The sequence below is a fragment of the Sinohyriopsis cumingii genome, chromosome 17, assembly GCF_028554795.1.
Source record: "Sinohyriopsis cumingii isolate HCF-2022 chromosome 17, ASM2855479v2, whole genome shotgun sequence".
Classification (NCBI taxonomy): Eukaryota; Metazoa; Mollusca; class Bivalvia; order Unionida; family Unionidae; genus Sinohyriopsis; species Sinohyriopsis cumingii.
The window spans coordinates 1,102,119-1,122,935 of record NC_142977.1 but is presented as its reverse complement, the minus strand read 5'-3'; the positions used below and the strand labels follow the sequence as shown (position 1 = coordinate 1,122,935).

Genomic DNA, 20,817 nt, shown 5'->3' with positions numbered 1-20,817 from the left:
TCTATGGCTAAAAGAAATACGTCGTCTCTAGTTGATATTTTAGGAATGAGATTTATAAATAGCCAGTAAAAAAAAAAAGACAACACGTTTGAGCCATTTAGGATGCAAATGCAACTAAAATAATTGGAATGTCCCTGTGTTTTAGTATCAAAGTGTTTTAGTACATATCCATTCCTACCTTTTAAATCAGCTTTTATATATATATATATATATATATATATATATATATATATATATATATATATATATATATATATATATACACACGTACCAGTATCTGTTATGTGCCGCTGCAGGTAATAAGGTTTTACTGGACACAAAACTGAAGGAGAAAAGGAAACCATTGACAGAAAAAAGATAAACAAAATCAGTGACAAAGAAGGATTGATATACTAGATAATAGTTTTTATATTTGTCACAAACTTTATATCCGGATGAAGAAAATCGTCAAAATTATTTTAGACCTATGTTTGTCACAGAAATGTTTTAAAAGCGTCGTATCTTGTTTATGTATTTGGTGCTTTTTCTCTGCAGCATTGAAATAATAATAACATATTGCTGCCACAATTCCCTAATGTTAATCTATCTCAGATTCTTTGTGTCACAATCCCTTATCCACTCTACTTACATATGTCGTAACGCCGTTATAAACTCTACTTACATCTGTCACAACCCCTTATCCACTCTACTTACGTCGTGCAAGATTCTTCAATGTGTAAGCTAACGAAATATACAACATACATAAACAAATATTCTCCAAGAATCATCCCCGCAAGTGTACAAACATGATTACGTGCTACAGACGTGTGTTCAAACATCTTTACGTGTTTTAGACATATGTTGAAACATCATTACGCGTTATAGGCATATATTCAAACGATTATCACGTGTTATAGACATCAGTACAGACTTATGCTCAAACATGATTACTTCTTATAGTCGTATGTTCATAAATCGCGTGCGTTATACACGTATTTTGAAACATCATTATGCGTTTTAGGCATATGTTCAAACATCATTACGTGTTATATGCATATTTTCAAACGTCATTACGTGTTACAGACATATGCTGAAACATCATTACGCATTATATACATATGTTCAATAATCATTACACGTTATATGTATATGTTCAAACATTATTACGTGTCACAGGAATATGCTCAAACGTCATTACGTGTTACATACATATGTTCAAACATCATTACACGTTATAGGCATATGTTTAATCATCATTAGGTGTTAAAGCCATGCCTAAACATTATTTACATGTTACATATATATATATATATATATATATATATATATATATATATATATATATATATATATATATATATATATGTTCAAACAACAGTACGTGTTATAGACATATGTTTGCACATACTTAAGCTTTAGAAACATAGGTTTTTCATTATATTTACACTGAACTTTACAAAATATAGAAGAAAATATAAACATGAATATATAAATTTTAAAACTTAAATATATGAGACAGGTTTTCAGATTATGTACTATAAGTTAATATATCTTGATTATTAAAAAGAATGTAGCATCTATAATTGGTGTATGAATTCAAATGATTTTAAACAAAGTCACTGTTAAAATGCATCTTGAAAATCGTCTTACGCATAAATATGTAATTATATATAAAATATATTAGGGCCAATGACATGAACTTGAAGGTCAGCGTGATACTAAACCAGACACGCCATTGAAACTCAGCATGATACAAACAAGATACGCCATTGAAACTCAGCATGATACAAACAAGACAGGCCATTGGAAACTCAGCATGATACAAAACACGCCATTGAAACTCAGCATTATACAAACCAGACACGCCATTGAAACTCAGCATGATACAAACTAGACACGCCATTGAAACTCAGCATGATACAAACCAGTCATGACGATGAACCTCAGCATTGAAGGTGTAAGGTCAATGAAAACTCGGGCTTTATTACACGATAGATCTTTAATATAAAAAAACAGGTCAAAATTTGCTTCAAACTATTTTAGTCACACTTTGTATGGAAAGTCTGGTTTACAGTTGTGGAATAGTCTGGTTTACAATTGTGGAATAGTCTGGGACCATTACATGAGAATCACGTACAAATTGTTAATTATTTTATTAGTCTCGAAAGTAAGAGTACATTTCCTTATATGAAAGGACAATGGGAACAAATTCAGGATCCATTGCAAACTTTTTCATCTGTAGTTGTTTTAATTTGGGTTAATATTTGTTTATTCAGTAATGGTAGAGTACAATGCACCATCATTTTTGGAAAAAATTCAGATAGTTTCAAAAGCAATTTCGTCGTGCTTAAAGTGTGATAAGTTCTGAACACTTACGGGAACCCGTCTGGGAAGACATCTGGTCTCGCTTCCCATGTTTTGATGCCCTGTGCAAGACCTTTGTAATAGAACCAGGAATCATACTGGAAATATCTGGCAAAAAGTAAACAGCATGGATTATACTTTAGTTCTTTGAACATTTTCAGAGATGAAGAGACTTATGAACAAAATTTAAAATGAATCATTTCTTCACAGGATGTTGCCCGAATTCGCCAATTCACTCAGATCATATTCCTTGAAAATTTTAATGATTTGTATCCCACTTTTTTATTTGTACTCTGTAACATAAAAATAATGTTCAGATACCTTCGTTAATCGATCTTTTTTACGGTATAGTGTAAAATCTAGGGTAAAAAGATATTTGAAGGTGTAAGCCACTCCCCAACAATAGAGACAAAGAATACTGTAGCACAGATTAGTATTACTTATGCATTACACGTGACATGATTATCCATTGTAGATCACTGAGCTAAACTTTTTTTTCACTTTGTGAAATAAAATTATTTGAAGTCAAATTTGTTATAGATACTGAACGTTCTACGCCTCCACGCCCATGCAGATTGTGTCATATCTGATTTATTTATTTATTCTGAGCGAGATATATCTTAAATAAAGGATATACACTTAGTTCATACACATGCATGTTTTAATTAGTTTACTTGTGTTTACGTCACTCTACAATCCATCAAAACGGGTTGTTCGTCCACATTCTTGAATTGAACAAATTATTTTACGTTACCTCTTTATTCCGCATGTTTTCTCGAGTTAATCATTTTTCATTAAACAAAATTTTATTTCAAAATCTATTTTTTAGTTCATAGCAATGTATTTATCCCATTTAAGAATGGCTGACCTCCTACTCATGCCAATGAATTCATCCCATTTAAAAATGGTTGACTTCCTACTCATACCAATAAATTCATCCCATTTAAAAATGGTTGACTTCCTACTCATACCAATGAATTCATCCCATTTAAAAATGGTTGACTTCCTACTCATACCAATGAATTCATCCCATTTAAAAATGGTTGACTTCCTACTCATACCAATGAATTCATCCCATTTAAAAATGGTTGACTTCCTACTCATACCAATGAATTCATCCCATTTAAAAATGGTTGACTTCCTACTCATGCCAATGTATTTATCCCATTTTAAAATCTCCTACTCATACCAATGTATTTATCCCATTTTAAAATCTCCTACTCATACCAATGTATTTATCCCATTTTAAAATCTCCTACTCATACCAATGTATTTATCCCATTTTAAAATCTCCTACTCATACCAATGTATTTATCCCATTTAAAAATGGCTGACCTCCTACTCAGATTTGTCTGCAATATAAGGATTTATCATCATGGTAACGGACATACAGACGTATAATTCAACACTGTGTAATATTTTTACTATTGAAATTATATTATGAAAGTTTGAGACGCATTGTGCACATTGTGTACACAAAGTAATCGTGTTTCAATCAAACCGATATAAGCAAATGTAGAGACTAAAATGTTTATCAGTTGAGATTTCTAATCTAGGTCATTTACCTGTATGGTATACCCATTTGATCTGTATACGCCTCCATCAAATCTAGGTCATTTACCGGTATGGTATACCCATTTGATCTGTATACAATTACTTCAATCTAGGCCCATTTACCAGTATGGTATGCTCGTTTGATGTGTATACGCCTACATCAAATCTAGATCATTTACCTGTATGGTATACCAATTTGATTATATTATTTTGATTATATTATACACCTACATCAAATCTAGATCATTTACCTGTATGGTATACCCATTTGATCTGTATACGCCTACATCAAATCTAGGTAATTTACCTGTATGGTATACCCATTTGATCTGTATACAACTACTTCAATTTACCTGTATGGAATACCCATTTGATCTGTATACGCCTTGACATCCAATATGGTTTGCTCATAGTTTGCACCTTTTTCAGTATTATAGTAGTAGAATGCTCCTTAACGAAAGAGAAACAAAAGTAACCATTGTTTAATATTAGGAAAAACAATTCCTACAATTTTTAATATAATATAATAGGTGTTTTCTATCATTTAAAAATCCGTTTTGAATATTAGAATAACATTTTCGTAATCATTTTAATAAGAGAAAATTAATACATTTTCTACACTTAGAACATCATTCTATAATACAACACAATTATTTCATAATAACAGAAACTGATTTTTTAATAATATTAAATGATTTTCTAATGATAGAAAACAATTATAATACTATAAAACTATTGTCTAATATTACCAACTAATGCTAGAAAATCTTGGCACCGGAAACAATGTAGCCTACTCTTTAGAAATGTTAAATAGTCCATTGCACAAAACTATGAAGTGACACGTTATAGTACCTTTTTATCGACGTATTTAATGCTAAAATGAATGATACAGTCTGTCTGATTTAGAAATTACGTAAACTCTGATCTTGCTTATCACTGACACATAGGTACAAAGAAGAAAAACAGGAAAATGTCAATGACGACGACGATGATGATAAAGAATAAGAGTAAAATTAGAACTTGAGATAAAATATTCGAGATTGAAACGTTGATATGTTGCACATCAATTTATGACATTTTCATGATGCACTCAGAAAAGTTTTCATTTTTGTACATAATAATTTGTTAACGTACGGCGTATACTCAGTCTGATTAAAATCAGATATCCACGGTCCTACGTGAAGATCTGACAGCGACCGATTAAGGGTCAAGTTCTGGTGACCTTATTACCATAATCGTTAATTTTATCAGCCAGTCAGATAAAATCTTTTGTCTTCACGTTTAGGAGTCTCAGTAGTGTGGCTGAAGGGCATCAATGCGTGCCGAACGATTTGATTCACTTCCACATTTTTGAAAGCTGCATTTCCATTGACTAATTCAAAGGTCACCTGAATGTAACGCATAAGATGTTGTTGTCAGGACAACGGAGATTTGATTTTGCTGAGCTTCAACTAGATAGCGAAATACCTTGCAACAATCCACAACACATGATTACAAGCCGAATTTAAGTTAATTTGAATGGAAATAAATTACCATTGTCAAAATGAAATAAAATGATAAAAATCCTTTAACATTATCAAGCAAAATCTTTGACAGTAATTTGTTTGTATATAAGAATATTATTACTCTTTGATAAGAAGAGTAGCAAAGGGAAGTAAATCATGCAGAAATAAATGTAGAAAGGTATTCTTTATATGAATCATGATAGGATAGTAATAGTCTCGTTCCGTCTGCGGGAAGGCATATGGATAATCTAGGAAGGCATATGGATAATCTAGGAAGGCAAAAGTGTGTTGTCATTTGACAACACTATCATTTTATAAGATCGTTTAACTCTTTTAAATTATTGTTTGAGTATGCATATGACTTTAGAAATTAAACACAATAGTTAACAGACACTATTAATTACGCAGGTGGATCTCTTTTCTTATTCATCAACGCTTCGCTTTTTCATTCCTTCTAATATTAGCAAGTCAAGTATTTTCTAATATAAATCATATGATATTCTAGTGCCTAACTGTATTTCTAATAATTAAAAATCAGCCTAGTTTTCAAATATTGGAAATTAAGTTTTGAATATTAGAGAACCATTCCTAAATGTTACAAAGGAATTTTCTTATTTCAGAAGAAGATTTTCGAATATTAAAAACTGCATGTGATATTCATCTATTAGAAATGTATTTCCTATTAGAAAATCATTCTATAATAAAACACAACCATTTAATAATATTAGAGAAAAGATTTATAATATTACAAAATCATATTCTAGTTTTGAAAAACATGATTTAATATAAAAAGTCAGGCTGATATCAGGACATACGTTTTTAATATTATACTATTTTAAATTCACTTTCTGACATTAGAAATACTGGTAAATCAAATTCTGAAAAGGTTTTTGTTTCAAAGAAACTATGCACGAACTGTTTAATTTACATACAAATCGATACTAACTCACGATACAAGTGTAAACCCGCTGGTACACTATAAATGTTTGATCATTTGAGCGACTGCTCATGCTCAGAACAAAATCATCGAGAAACTGATTTGCGTGAACAGTATATCTCGAGTACTGGTAAGCATTCAGCCACACCACACAGTGTGATATTAAATATTATATCCTGTCTTGTGCCGAGCACTTTCGCATAGGGCATAATAGATCAGTCATTATATTATGTTTTCTGGCAATCATTGGACACAGTGAGATATCACACCAATGTCAACAACGGCAACTTGCTGCTAAGCACTTCAGCATAGGGCAGAATGTGATCAGGCCCGGCCCTAGGGTAAGGCTAACCCTAACCGCCTTGGGCCTACACTACCTCGCAATGCAGTTTTTTTTGCTTGGGGCGCCGCGCTCATCGCTTGCTCACTTGGGTTCCGCATGCTGCCTTGGGCCCCGCTCATCCTAGGGCCGGGCCTGAACGTGATATCATAAATTATACCCTGTCTTCTGGCAATCGTCGGACGCGGTGAGATATCACACGAATGTCAACAACGACAACTTGCTGCAATCTTACTTTTACCAACTGATGAATAAATGTCAAGTATGAGAACATTTATCATTTTATGAAAACGAGAGAGAAAATATGTATCATACCTTATATAAAAAAATGTTGTTATAACATAACACTTATTCCTAAAACAAACGTTTACACATTATTTTGGAATCTTACCATTATCTGTCCAGTATCCCAGATAGTTGATGGTCAAGTCCGACTTTACGTAGGCGTCATCTCTGTTGTACCACGTTCTAAGCACCTCACCCCAACCCTCAAACGCCTTGAATTAAACGTATTTCCAATTGTTAATCAACTTCTAAACACGTCAAGAAGCTTTTCATTTCAGTTAATTTCTTGATTATATCCAGGGTTCTTCGACAAAAAGATCTACTGTTTTATTTTCCTTCTTCTGGCCAACGAATGAAAGTCCATTCGTTACTGGGTGGATCTGTCATATGTCTTGCAAACACAAAAACGTTTCAAAAGCCACAAATGTTAACTTTAGATCAAGAATGTTAGCTTTTTATGAGGCATGTATGTGATCTGAAATATCGACTTTTTCATACCCTGTTAACTTCAACGTTATTTACGGTTCCTAATTTGCAATCAAAGTTCATCCAAAAATATTATAATATTAATGTCCATAACACGCTTTAGCGATATAAAGAGATTTAAAATATAAATGTAATATCATAAAGACAGTCATGTCATATCATAAAGACAGTCATGCCATATCATAAAGACAGTCATGTAATATCACAGAGACATTCATGTCATATCACAGAGACATTTATGTCAAATCATAGAGACAGTCGTGTCATATCACAGAGACAAGGCATGCAATATCATAAAGACATTTATGTCATATCATAGAGACAGTCATGCAATATCATAAAGACAGTCATGTCATATCATAAAGACAGTCATGCCATATCATAAAGACAGTCATGTAATATCACAGAGACATTCATGTCATATCACAGAGACAGGCATGCAATATCATAAAGACATTCGTGTCATATCATAGAGACAGTCATGCAATATCATAAAGACAGACATGTCATATCATAGAGACAGTCATACAATATCATAAAGACAGTCATGTCATATCACAGAGACATTCATGCAATATCATAAAGACAGACATGTCATATCATAGAGACAGTCATGCAATATCATAAAGACAGTCATGCAATATCACAAAGACAGTCATGTCATATCACAGAGACATTTATGTCATATCACAGAGACAGGCATGCAATATCATAAAGACAGACATGTCATATCATAGAGACAGTCATGCAATATCATAAAGACAGTCATGCAATATCATAAAGACAGTCATGTCATATCACAGAGACATTTATGTCATATCACAGAGACAGGCATGCAATATCATAAAGACAGTCATGTCATATCACAGAGACATTCATGTCATATCACAGAGATAGGCATGCAATATCATAAAGACAGTCATGTCATATCACAGAGACATTCATGTCATATCACAGAGACAGGCATGCAATATCATAAAGACATTCATGTCATATCATAGAGACAGTCATACAATATCATAAAGACAGTCATGTCATATCATAGAGACAGTCATGCAATATCATAAAGACAGTCATGCAATATCATAAAGACAGTCATGTCATATCACAGAGACATTTATGTCATATCACAGAGACAGGCATGCAATATCATAAAGACAGTCATGTCATATCACAGAGACATTCATGTCATATCACAGAGACAGGCATGCAATATCATAAAGACAGTCATGTCATATCACAGAGACATTCATGTCATATCACAGAGACAGGCATGCAATATCATAAAGACATTCATGTCATATCATAGAGACAGTCATACAATATCATAAAGACAGTCATGTCATATCATAGAGACAGTCATGCAATATCATAAAGACAGTCATGCAATATCATAAAGACAGTCATGTCATATCACAGAGACATTTATGTCATATCACAGAGACAGGCATGCAATATCATAAAGACAGTCATGTCATATCACAGAGACATTCATGTCATATCACAGAGACAGGCATGCAATATCATAAAGACAGTCATGTCATATCACAGAGACATTCATGTCATATCACAGAGACAGTCATGCAATATCATAAAGACAGTCATGCAATATCATAAAGACAGTCATGTCATATCACAGAGACATTTATGTCATATCACAGAGACAGGCATGCAATATCATAAAGACAGTCATGTCATATCACAGAGACATTCATGTCATATCACAGAGATAGGCATGCAATATCATAAAGACAGTCATGTCATATCACAGAGACATTCATGTCATATCACAGAGACAGGCATGCAATATCATAAAGACATTCATGTCATATCATAGAGACAGTCATACAATATCATAAAGACAGTCATGTCATATCATAGAGACAGTCATGCAATATCATAAAGACAGTCATGCAATATCATAAAGACAGTCATGTCATATCACAGAGACATTCATGTCATATCACAGAGACAGGCATGCAATATCATAAAGACAGTCATGTCATATCACAGAGACATTCATGTCATATCACAGAGACAGGCATGCAATATCATAAAGACAGTCATGTCATATCACAGAGACATTCATGTCATATCACAGAGACAGGCATGCAATATCATAAAGACAGTCATGTCATATCACAGAGACATTCATGTCATATCACAGAGACAGGCATGCAATATCATAAAGACATTCATGTCATATCATAGAGACAGTCATACAATATCATAAAGACAGTCATGTCATATCATAGAGACAGTCATGCAATATCATAAAGACAGTCATGCAATATCATAAAGACAGTCATGTCATATCACAGAGACATTTATGTCATATCACAGAGACAGGCATGCAATATCATAAAGACAGTCATGTCATATCACAGAGACATTCATGTCATATCACAGAGACAGGCATGCAATATCATAAAGACAGTCATGTCATATCACAGAGACATTCATGTCATATCACAGAGACAGTCATGCAATATCATAAAGACAGTCATGCAATATCATAAAGACAGTCATGTCATATCACAGAGACATTTATGTCATATCACAGAGACAGGCATGCAATATCATAAAGACAGTCATGTCATATGACAGAGACATTCATGTCATTTCACAGAGACAGGCATGCAATATCATAAAGACAGTCATGTAATATCATAAAGACAGTCATGTAATATCATAAAGACAGTCATGTAATATCACAGAGACATTTATGTCATATCACAGAGACATTTATGTCAAATCATAGAGACAGTCGTGTCATATCACAGAGACAAGGCATGCAATATCATAAAGACAGTCATGTCATATCACAGAGACATTCATGTCATATCACAGAGACAAGCATGCAATATCATAAAGACAGTCATGCAATATCATAAAGACAGTCATGTCATATCATGGAGATGTTCATGTAACATCATAAAAACATTCATGTCATATCATAAAGACTTCCACGTAAATTTATAAAAAGGTATTGTTACATGCCATGGGTATTTCTTTGACCGAGTGGTGTTGAACCCTGGCTCGATTCCGCTAGAATTCATCAGTTTACCACAAATTTCCAAAGACTTCCATACAACATCTGTTGTAAGTTATAAAGCCCAACGTGTCCATTATATACATAATGTTACTCTAATCAACGCAATACAACAGATCTCACAACATTCAAATTTTCTATCAACCGCACATCTACATAGTTTCTCTTCATCAACTTTCCATACCGTTAGCATTTCACGCCGTAAAACTATACAACTTCCCAAAACACAGGGATTTATGTTTTTACTACTCCAGTAGAATCATGGTTTCTGGTCACATTTTGCTTGTAAAATTGCATCACATTTGTCACCATGGCGACATAAACGGTATCTACCGAGTCCATCATTGTTTATTCCATTGTATAATTTACCAATCTCTAATCATACATACTTTACCTGCAGTCACACAACTAATATACACCACTACATTTTAATAAGGACTATTGAACGACAGGGACACTCATGCGGCTCCGACCTGAATTCACCAAAGGTAAAGCATGGCATCATGGAAGCTCACTAGGAGTTGACTCCGTGACGTTTGCTCCTAGTAACTGGCTAATTATTTCGGGTTAAGGAACATTGCAGCTGGACCGAATTCCAATAATCAAACAAGTAATCATACAAATCAAAGAATTCCTTAAAACCAAATGCTCATACTCTAAATTAATTACAGTATTCTTGTAATTTCTTAAAGACAATCACGTAATATCAGAGACATTCATGCAGTATGATAAAGGCATTCAAGTAATTTCATAAAAGCATGTATGAAATATATTAGAGACATTCATTTAAGATCGTAGAAACAACCATGGAGATTCATAAAAATTATTCTTGTAAGATCATGGAGACATTCATGTAATATCATGGATATATTAAGTTAATATCATAAAGACCTTTATTTAATTTCATAAGACATATATGTAATATCATTTATTTAATATCATAATTATATTCTTGTAATTTCATAAAGATATTCATGTTATAACATAGAGATATATATGTAATATGATGCATACATTTATATAATACAGACATGCGCTGTTGGATTCATACAGGTTTATATTGACACCTCACGATAGCCTCTTACACATCAAAGCTGAATTTTAATGCAATGTTGTTAGAAACTCTTATTTTAGACCAAACTAATAAACAATACCTAGGAAATAATTTGGTTTAGAACCTCATTTAAATGGCAAATTTTTAACAATGTGCTCGTGACATCGTGCTTCCTTTGTTCTTAACAAATGTTTAGCAATGAATCAGTTTTTACCTAAAATAGATCTGCAAATGAAGAATACATTATCTCTATCGACGTTGTTAATTAGAAAATAACATAACAAGAAAATGTTAACGATTTTCTAGTGTTAAATTTAGACATTCCGTCACTAGTACCTTGCTGATTCCATTAGCATAATACACGATTGTATCATACTGGAAGTTAGGTGGTACAGATTCCACGTCACCCATGATGCCCCAATATACACTTCCGCCATACAACCCATCATGCCACACTGAACTGGCCATGAACTGGTTAAATGGGGATATGATGAGAGTGTCCGCATTCTGATTGAAAAGAACTAAGGGTCCTCCCTCTAAGCCATCTCTAATGAAGAAGGAATTATTATTCCACCTGAAAGGAATCGACACGGAATAGGCCTTATAAGAACCGAAAAGTATTTTAATGGATGTAATCCCTCTTGGTCTGGAATCATCATCATCGTAGTCGTCTTCGTCGTCGTCGTCATCATCATCATCATCATCATCGTGTATGCGAGAGTCCAGAAGTCATTCTAAGCATTAATACGTCATGGACATATATTGTAAACAATATTGCTGATCATAAATACGTAACAGAATGAAGCAAAACCAACACGTGTTGTAAAACTTAAGAAATAATCTAATTCTCCCAGCTATACAATTAAAATTTAAAAGGAACTTATAGTATTATGAATTGAATGCAAAATAATCTTAAAAAGTTGTACACAGTTTAAAAGAATCGAATGTTCTATATGAATTTTAGGACCTCGAATGTGATAGTGTGCCAATAATCTTGTTGTATCACAATGACAAAACTGATATGAATAAAGTCACAACAATCCCAGAACAATATTGTAGTCCAGAGCCAATGATCTTTTTGTAATTCTAATGAATCTTCCAAACAAATATTTCCTCTCAAATTATATCTAGACACAACTTTAAAATATACAAACATACTGATATTAAAACAAGAACACTGGAAATGAGAATGAATTAATTTATATATATATACCCATACGGCTCTGCAATGCAATATCATAATTCTCGATACGTGACTTATGTCACAATATCCCACAACGCAACAGAAACCACCCGACTGAACCATCCAATGGAAAATCATCCAAACTTCTAAAAAGGTTCATTATTACTGTTGATTTTAAGACTTGTCAAAACCTATTTATACCTCATATGCAATCGACAGACATGCACCAAAATGTAAAATACACATTATCGATATACATAACAATCTGATGATACACACATGAGTTAGATCTAACACTGTATATAAACACTGAGAATAGACGAGTCAATCCCCTGTGCGATAAAAGGAATGTTGAATTAAAATAACATATTGGAGAATATAAGGATGAAAGACAATGTTTACCATATATATATATATATATATATATATATATATATATATATATATATATATATATATATATATATATATATATATATATTGAGTTGAATAATCATTCTATTTCACGTGTCTTACATTTAATTCATTTTCTCACATTTTCAACTTATAACATTAGTTTGTATACGAGAAAAAGACAAAGTACGTCCAGTCATGTATCTGTGTATCAATAAGTTACAATCGCAGCGATACAAGCTGAGCACCAGCCCATACATTTATAGTAATTTCCATACAGTGTAGCGAATGATATTCTCGTTTGGTATCAGAGAAGAAATATAAATTTTATAACAACATTACAAAACTTTCTGATTCCATTAAATACAAGCGCGTTAGTAGGGATGCATCATGCATGCCAGCATGCCACCTTTGCCTTATGTGATGATAAGACATTTTTTTATGAAATTATTAAGCATTGTTTAACATTTGTAATATACATCTTGCGATAAACGTGTATTTATAATATTTACGATCCGATATGCTTATTTGTGTCTCCGATCATAAATCCACCAAACGAAAGGTATCCCAGGGTTCCTTTCTTAGACTCTATGTTGAAGCCTGGAAAACCTCCAACAACTTGTGCTCTGTCCAGGGCCTTGGTACCGTTGGCCCCGTTAAGGTATTTCTGCAAAGAAGAATATTCATGACTTGGTTAATATTCGCAAAGCAAAACTCTCTGAGATATACATACTCGAATGTAGCTCGTGCTTTGTTTTACGCGTACGAGGACTTGTATAATGTTATGGACAAATAAGCAGTCATTTAAAATAAACTATTGACTCTCGTTGGCTTGATATCGGCATTTTTAAATTTCGTCTGAAAAAAGTTTAAATCCATTCAATCTCGGAATCGTTTCTTCAATATCTGATTTAGAGCTTTAACCTACGAAAGTGTAATTAGGTTAGGCACAAATCATGTCGAAAGTGTAATTAGATTAGGCACAAATCATGTCGAAAGTGTAATTAGGTTAGGCTCAAATCATGTTGAAAGCGTAATTAGGTTAGGCACAAATCATGTCTGTGAAAATTTAGTGAGCTTGAAGATGTGTTGGATTTGCTTTGATTGAAGAGATATGTTCTGCTGTACACAATATACTGACTAAAAATTAATTCGGAGGTTGATACATGAAATGTAAAGAAAGATAAAATATTGCCTCCACTATAGTTATGAAAACAGAACAAAATCGAGAAGAGAAAGGTAAAGAGCAAAACAAAACTGATGTTGGCCCTGCAAACTAATTAACTGCGAATGACAGAAAAACTATTAAATAACTTTTTATTGCAATAAATGATTGAACACACGTATGGACTCCAAATAATAAAATCCTTAATGGTAATTTATAAAGAAGCTTGTTAATACTTTCCGGTTTCGCCATAGTAGTGTGTGACGAATATTTAAGGTAAAGATTATCTTTCATCATGCCCCAATGTATTGGTTTGTCAGCTCTCAGAGTAATAGAGTTTCTGGCCTTCCTTATGAAGGTGCCATTCTTCGTGATGTCGCGGGTAGGAACTGGATTTGAATTGCAAAGGAAAGGCAAACACTATTTTAAGTCTAGGCAGCTTTGCTCCAAACACTATGTAACGTGGCAGAAAATCTAATACACCCTACATCCTAAACCTTAAATTAAGACCTGGTTACCTCTGAAGTAATAGCAATCAACACCCTTATACAGGATTACAGTTTGCAGAATACTATAGGCGTTTATCTCTTAACCTTAGATGAATAAAGAATCACTGAAACCTGAGTTGGGGGAATTAAAGTTTGACTCAAATATCATGAAAAGACACCCGCATAAACTTAAATGGTTTAAGCATCACTGAAACCTGTGTTGAGGGAATTAAAGTTTGACTCAAATATCATGCAAAGACACCTGCATAAACTTAAACGGTTTAGGAATCACTGAAAAATCTGTGTTGGGGGAATTAAAGTTTGACTCAAATATCATGCAAAGACACCTGCATAAACGTAAATGATTTAGGAATAACTGAAAACTGTGTTTTGGAAAGTGAAGTTTGACTCAAATAGCATGCAAACAGACCCTTACAACCATATACTTTTTCCACCGACGTTTACGCAAAAGAAGAATGGTCTGATTAGGAAAGTTACTGAAAATATGTCTATGAAATACTGCCTGAAGTAATCGTAAAATATGTCTATGAAATACTGCCTGAAGTAATCGTAAATTATGTCTATGAAATACTGCCTGAAGTAATCGCAAATTATGTCTATGAAATACTGCCTGAAGTAATCGTAAATTATGTCTATGAAATACTGCCTGAAGTAATCGTAAATTATGTCTATGAAATACTGCCTGAAGTAATCGTAAATTATGTCTATGAAATACTGCCTGAAGTAATCGTAAAATATGTCTATGAAATACTGCCTGAAGTAATCGTAAATTATGTCTATGAAATACTGCCTGAAGTAATCGTAAATTATGTCTATGAAATACTGCCTGAAGTAATCGTAAATTATGTCTATGAAATACTGCCTGAAGTAATCGTAAAATATGTCTATGAAATACTGCCTGAAGTAATCGTAAATTATGTCTATGAAATACTGCCTGAAGTAATCGTAAATTATGTCTATGAAATACTGCCTGAAGTAATCGTAAATTATGTCTATGAAATACTGCCTGAAGTAATCGTAAATTATGTCTATGAAATACTGCCTGAAGTAATCGTAAAATATGTCTCTGAAATACTGCCTGAAGTAATCGTAAATTATGTCTATGAAATACTGCCTGAAGTAATCGTAAATTATGTCTATGAAATACTGCCTGAAGTAATCGTAAATTATGTCTATGAAATACTGCCTGAAGTAATCGTAAATTATGTATGTGAAGTACTGCGTAAGTAATCGTCAGTAATGTCTATGAACTTACTGAGTGAAATAATGGTAATTTTTGTCTAAGTGCTGACTGATGTAATTGTTATTTTTGTCTTAGAATTAATATCAGAAGTAATCGTCATTTATCTGTCTAAATTACTGACTGAAGTAATCGTAATTTATGTATATGAATTACTGATTGAAGTTATCTCCCTTTATGTTTTGTTGAAATTCAATACCAGGCAAACCCAAACACAGCCCCTCTACCCTGTTAAGTTTTGAACGTACAATTGCAGTCTTTTGATATTGCAGTAAAGATCCCTAATGATATAGATTACCAAGACTCCTAGCAATATAGATTATTAAGACTCCTAATGATATAGATTATCAAGACTTCTAATGATATATATTATCAAGTCTCCTAATGAGGGGGCGCTCACCAGTTATTCTATACTTCTGAGACAGGGACGTATGTAAGTTGAAGTTGTTTGCATTTAAAACATGCACAATGGAGAGAATGTTGGCATACCTCTATGCTACATTGATGTAATGTGGATGCTATTTCTTTGGATATTGTACTTTTGGAAATTGTACATGACCTAAGCACACTGCTAAGTAAAATGTCTGCTCTCTTGTGCCAAAAATCAGCCTGAATTAGTCTAATATACACGATGCATAGCAGCTATTAAAATAGGGAAAATGAATTTTGCCAGACTAGACAATGCCAGCTTCTGTAAGTGCAATGAATGAATTACCAAACATATAAAATGTAAAAATGTTATCGGTTCTTTTGTATACAATTTACCAATGAAGTTCAGGAAGTGAAAATGACCAAGTTGAGATAGTACTTTTTTGAAAGTACTTTTTTGAAAGGCGCACATATGGAGTAAGGCCAAGCTCTATAACCCATATTAAACCCATAAATCATACGCCAAAATAAAGGAAATTAAAGGTCCTTTGAATATATCTAAGATATACTAGGTCCTTTTTAGAAAGCCAATTTAACCAGTGAGGAAAATAGGGGAAATTCTTTTTCTTTAAAATTCTAACCCTCCCTATGCTAAGCGCGAAACTGTAGAGCGCCACCTGATATATATTATCAAGACTCATAATGATATAGATTATCAAGACTCCTAAAACTATAGACTATCAAGATCCCTACTGATATCGATCATCATTATTGACTGGCCATAGAACACAATTAATTTTACTATATGTTCTCTACGTTTGTTTCTCAGTACTGACCTTTCCGCTGTGTGACAATCAATACAAATCATATGTTAATCTACAATACCTTAAAAGATGACTTCACTGTGAAGTTCTTGTCAAAGGTTGACCTGCTCTTTTTTGAGATGCTGGAATGTTAACAGAGCAGCATGTAATCATAACACAGATTTCGCTCCCGGATCATCACTAAGGCCTTATTACTCACAGTGCACTGTCGCCGAAATACACACATACAACAATACCCTGAGCTCATATTATCAAGAATAAACAGTTTCCTTTAAATCCCTACCAAAAATGCATAAATAAAACTGTTCTATCACCAACAAAATGAGAGAGGAAAAGATGTTCTAAAAATAGTCTAGAACTACATTCGTGGGTACTGAACTGGAAGTACTAATTGTGACCTGATTCCGACTTTTGTAAACTCTTGCCTTAGTCTGATTTTAGTTTATCAACGTTCTTCATGACAGAGTTTTATGTCCGATAAACGTATAATTATATCAACTATTCAGTGTCATAAATGGAACCCATGATTATTACATGCTATGGGTAGGGTACAAAGTGCACAAAACTTAAGTAGCGCTTCATTTGTTATGTACAAATATGTTCACTATCACAATTGAAGTTTCTATTGACTGAAACATGGCGTATTCAACTATAGTCCATGTTGATGATATCGATTTATTTGTTGAAACTTCATGGAACGTGGCGATCATTGATATAAATCTTGCTTTTCGGAATTACATATTTAGCCTTTGTTTTCCTTACCTGTGAAAATATAATGAATGGCCAGTCCGGTTCGTAATATGTCTTGATGATTGCATCAATTCTAACTTTCACAGATCTTCCCCCAGAATAATGAAAGGTTGTGCTTTGCCATTTTCCAAGCAGATCATCACCGGAAGTAACCGTCGTCTCCTCCAAAATTAAGGTTTTATCGCGAGTGGAAAACGTTCGTCCGTCGATGTTAAAGAAAGTAGGAGAATTTATCAGCCATGTTTCACCTTTAATCAGCAGCCTATAGCTACCATTAGTAATTATGGAAATTACTGGATCACTTTCAGGGAACGCATTTTTCGTGTCCATTAATGACACTAAAAGTAAAAGAAGATATTTAAAACAAGTGAAGAAAAAAATTCGCAACAGCCGTCATATGATGTCTGTGTTAATTTATAATATCGCTTGTATCGATTTCTGTCAATTATTTCATAATAAGTATTTTATAAGAACGAGTGTATTCATCTCACACAAAATTATAATTTCCAATCTTGTTACCATGGCATGCACGTTGACTTGATGCTAATTAGTTAATCCGTAGTCAAAATAAAATGCGCTTTCCATAGGTAGATTTATATCAACGTCTTGATTACGTGAAATTATATTGTATACTTATAAAATACATCTTTTATACTCAAACTTCTTTTTACCTGTATGAATTATACATACACACATATACATATATTAATAAATATCTCGAAATAGGTAATGCATCTGAAATGAGAAATTGAGTTTAAAACACCTTTCGTACTCTTTAATTTTAAGTTAAAAATTAAAACTTTGGACGATGTTTTAACAACATTTTCATCATTAATATCTCAAATACTATTGAAAATATCTTCTTTAAAAATACTTGAGATGTTATTGACGAATTAGGATATTAGTAATCTGTGTCGAAGTTTCAAAGTTAGATGCGATTTAAATTGTAAAAACAGCCGTCATATGATGTCTCTTTATACACGCGCGTTTCGCTTGAAGATATGAAGCGCTCTGATGGTCTAGTGGCTAGAGCATCCGCCTCGGGTGGGGGAGTTTGCGGGTTCGAACCCCGGCCGAGTCACACCAAAGACTGACAAAAAATAGTACTAGCAACTACCTCGCTAAGCGCTCAGTATTAAAAGGTTAGTGTTAGGACTATTCGGCCTGGTGTCAGGATAATGTGTCTGGGTGGGACATGATGCTAAATGTCTGCGGCATGATGCCCCAGTGATAGTCAACTATATAAATTGACACACTGCATATATGATAGCGATACTTCCTTTTTTGTTGTTGTTGTTTAAAGCTACGTTAAAAATCCAACACACACATATCTTGAAGATATAACTAGGTATAATGTCAAAACATTTACTTTGTATATATTTAAGATGACAGTTTGTTTACAAGTTGAACCAAAATTATGATGTTTGAAATACAGATTGCAAAATGTTATTTCGTGGTGAAAACATAAATCACCATGATTGCTTGTTATCACAATCTTTCAGAGTTTTACATACTTATAAGCTGCATGAGCAAATATGTAGAACTTAGTATAGAAAATCCTGGAACCTTCAGTCAGCTACCCTTTGTGCCTTAAACCTCTATTATCAAGCGTAAATGGATTAAATGTCATGTATGCAGTTATACTAGAGTACACTTTATTAACAATGCTTCTCTCTCTCTCTCTGATTTTAGCAGATGATATGTTGATCGATTTCCGAAATACTCTGTATTAAGCTATTTCAGTTTTCGCGCAACCTCTTTTGCAGACAATGTCATACGTATTCATCATGGATAGTTGATTAAACACATACATGTATTCGCTTCAATGTATTATATTTATCTATGTGTACGTGGGAGAAGGTATTTGTACTAAAAAGATATTCTTAGCATGATTTACGAGCAGGGCCCTTGCACGTTTGGGCTAGAGGAAATGACGCCCTCGGCAATCGTCGCTTGAAGCGTACCCCTCCCTCACCCATTCAGAACACAATGCAAGCTCCGCGAAACGGCGCACTCCATCCTCTCCTTCCGGGCTTGGCGCCCAGACGATTCTAGTTTCATACGTCCCTTACGAGGTCCTGCTACGAGGAATTTCAATTCCTGCACTAGAGCTTTTAAAGTAATGGTGACGCATAGAGATATTTATCTTATTAATGTGGTTATATCTTACCCCTTCCCCACCCAAGCGATACAAGATCTTGGACGTTCGCAATGCAGAAAGTAGCTGAGATTTTGCAACGTACCTTCGAGCCATCCCAGAAGGAAAAGTATTTTGATTGCTCTCCAATTCATGTTTGTCTTTTAACCTTCATTAATTGGTTTTCTTTATAATGGTAAATTCAAGTTTTCTCTGTTCTGCTTGATTTTAGTCAGTAATCTGGGTCAGAGATGGCTGTACTCAAGTAGCACATATTATCTTATCACGGGACAATACAAGTCATTTCATGTTAGAACGAGTGTACCAAAGACAGTGCTTTTGCACGAAAAATATTATTCTGGATCACTTAACCTCCTTAACAATGTAATATAAAAAAAGAAATATAATTTGAATAGTTCACAAACAAACAACAACAGAAAATTAACTGGTTATATTATTTGGTTTAAAACTGCACTTTGAACACATTGTTGCTTTTCTCATGCCGAGGATATGGGAGCTAAGTGAATTTCAATAATCACCCGTTTTGCCTGGGATAGTATTGAACCCGTAACCCATTCATTATGAATAATAAACTTTATTTAGCTAGTTACTGCGGCATGCTGTGTGTATGTGTGTGTTTGCGAGAGAGAGAGAGAGAGAGAGAGAGAGAGAGAGAGAGAGAGACAGAGAG

At 33.5% G+C, this 20,817-nt stretch overlaps 1 protein-coding gene across 1 annotated transcript in view; it reads right to left on the bottom strand.

Annotated features, from left to right (window-relative positions):
• Window positions 1-20,371, bottom strand: part of LOC149777637 (uncharacterized) — a 32,672-nt gene extending 12,301 nt beyond the window's left edge. The window contains exons 1-8 of the mRNA XM_089938217.1: window positions 20,233-20,371; window positions 18,002-18,327; window positions 13,645-13,799; window positions 11,893-12,130; window positions 7,071-7,176; window positions 4,251-4,347; window positions 2,356-2,451; window positions 272-322 (exon numbers count right to left, since the gene is read on the bottom strand). Coding sequence (XP_089794343.1) covers window positions 272-322; window positions 2,356-2,451; window positions 4,251-4,347; window positions 7,071-7,176; window positions 11,893-12,130; window positions 13,645-13,799; window positions 18,002-18,327; window positions 20,233-20,281 — 1,118 coding nt within the window. The 5' untranslated portion in view covers window positions 20,282-20,371. The remainder of the gene's footprint in view (window positions 1-271; window positions 323-2,355; window positions 2,452-4,250; window positions 4,348-7,070; window positions 7,177-11,892; window positions 12,131-13,644; window positions 13,800-18,001; window positions 18,328-20,232) is intronic.
• Window positions 20,372-20,817: the final 446 nt, after the last annotated feature.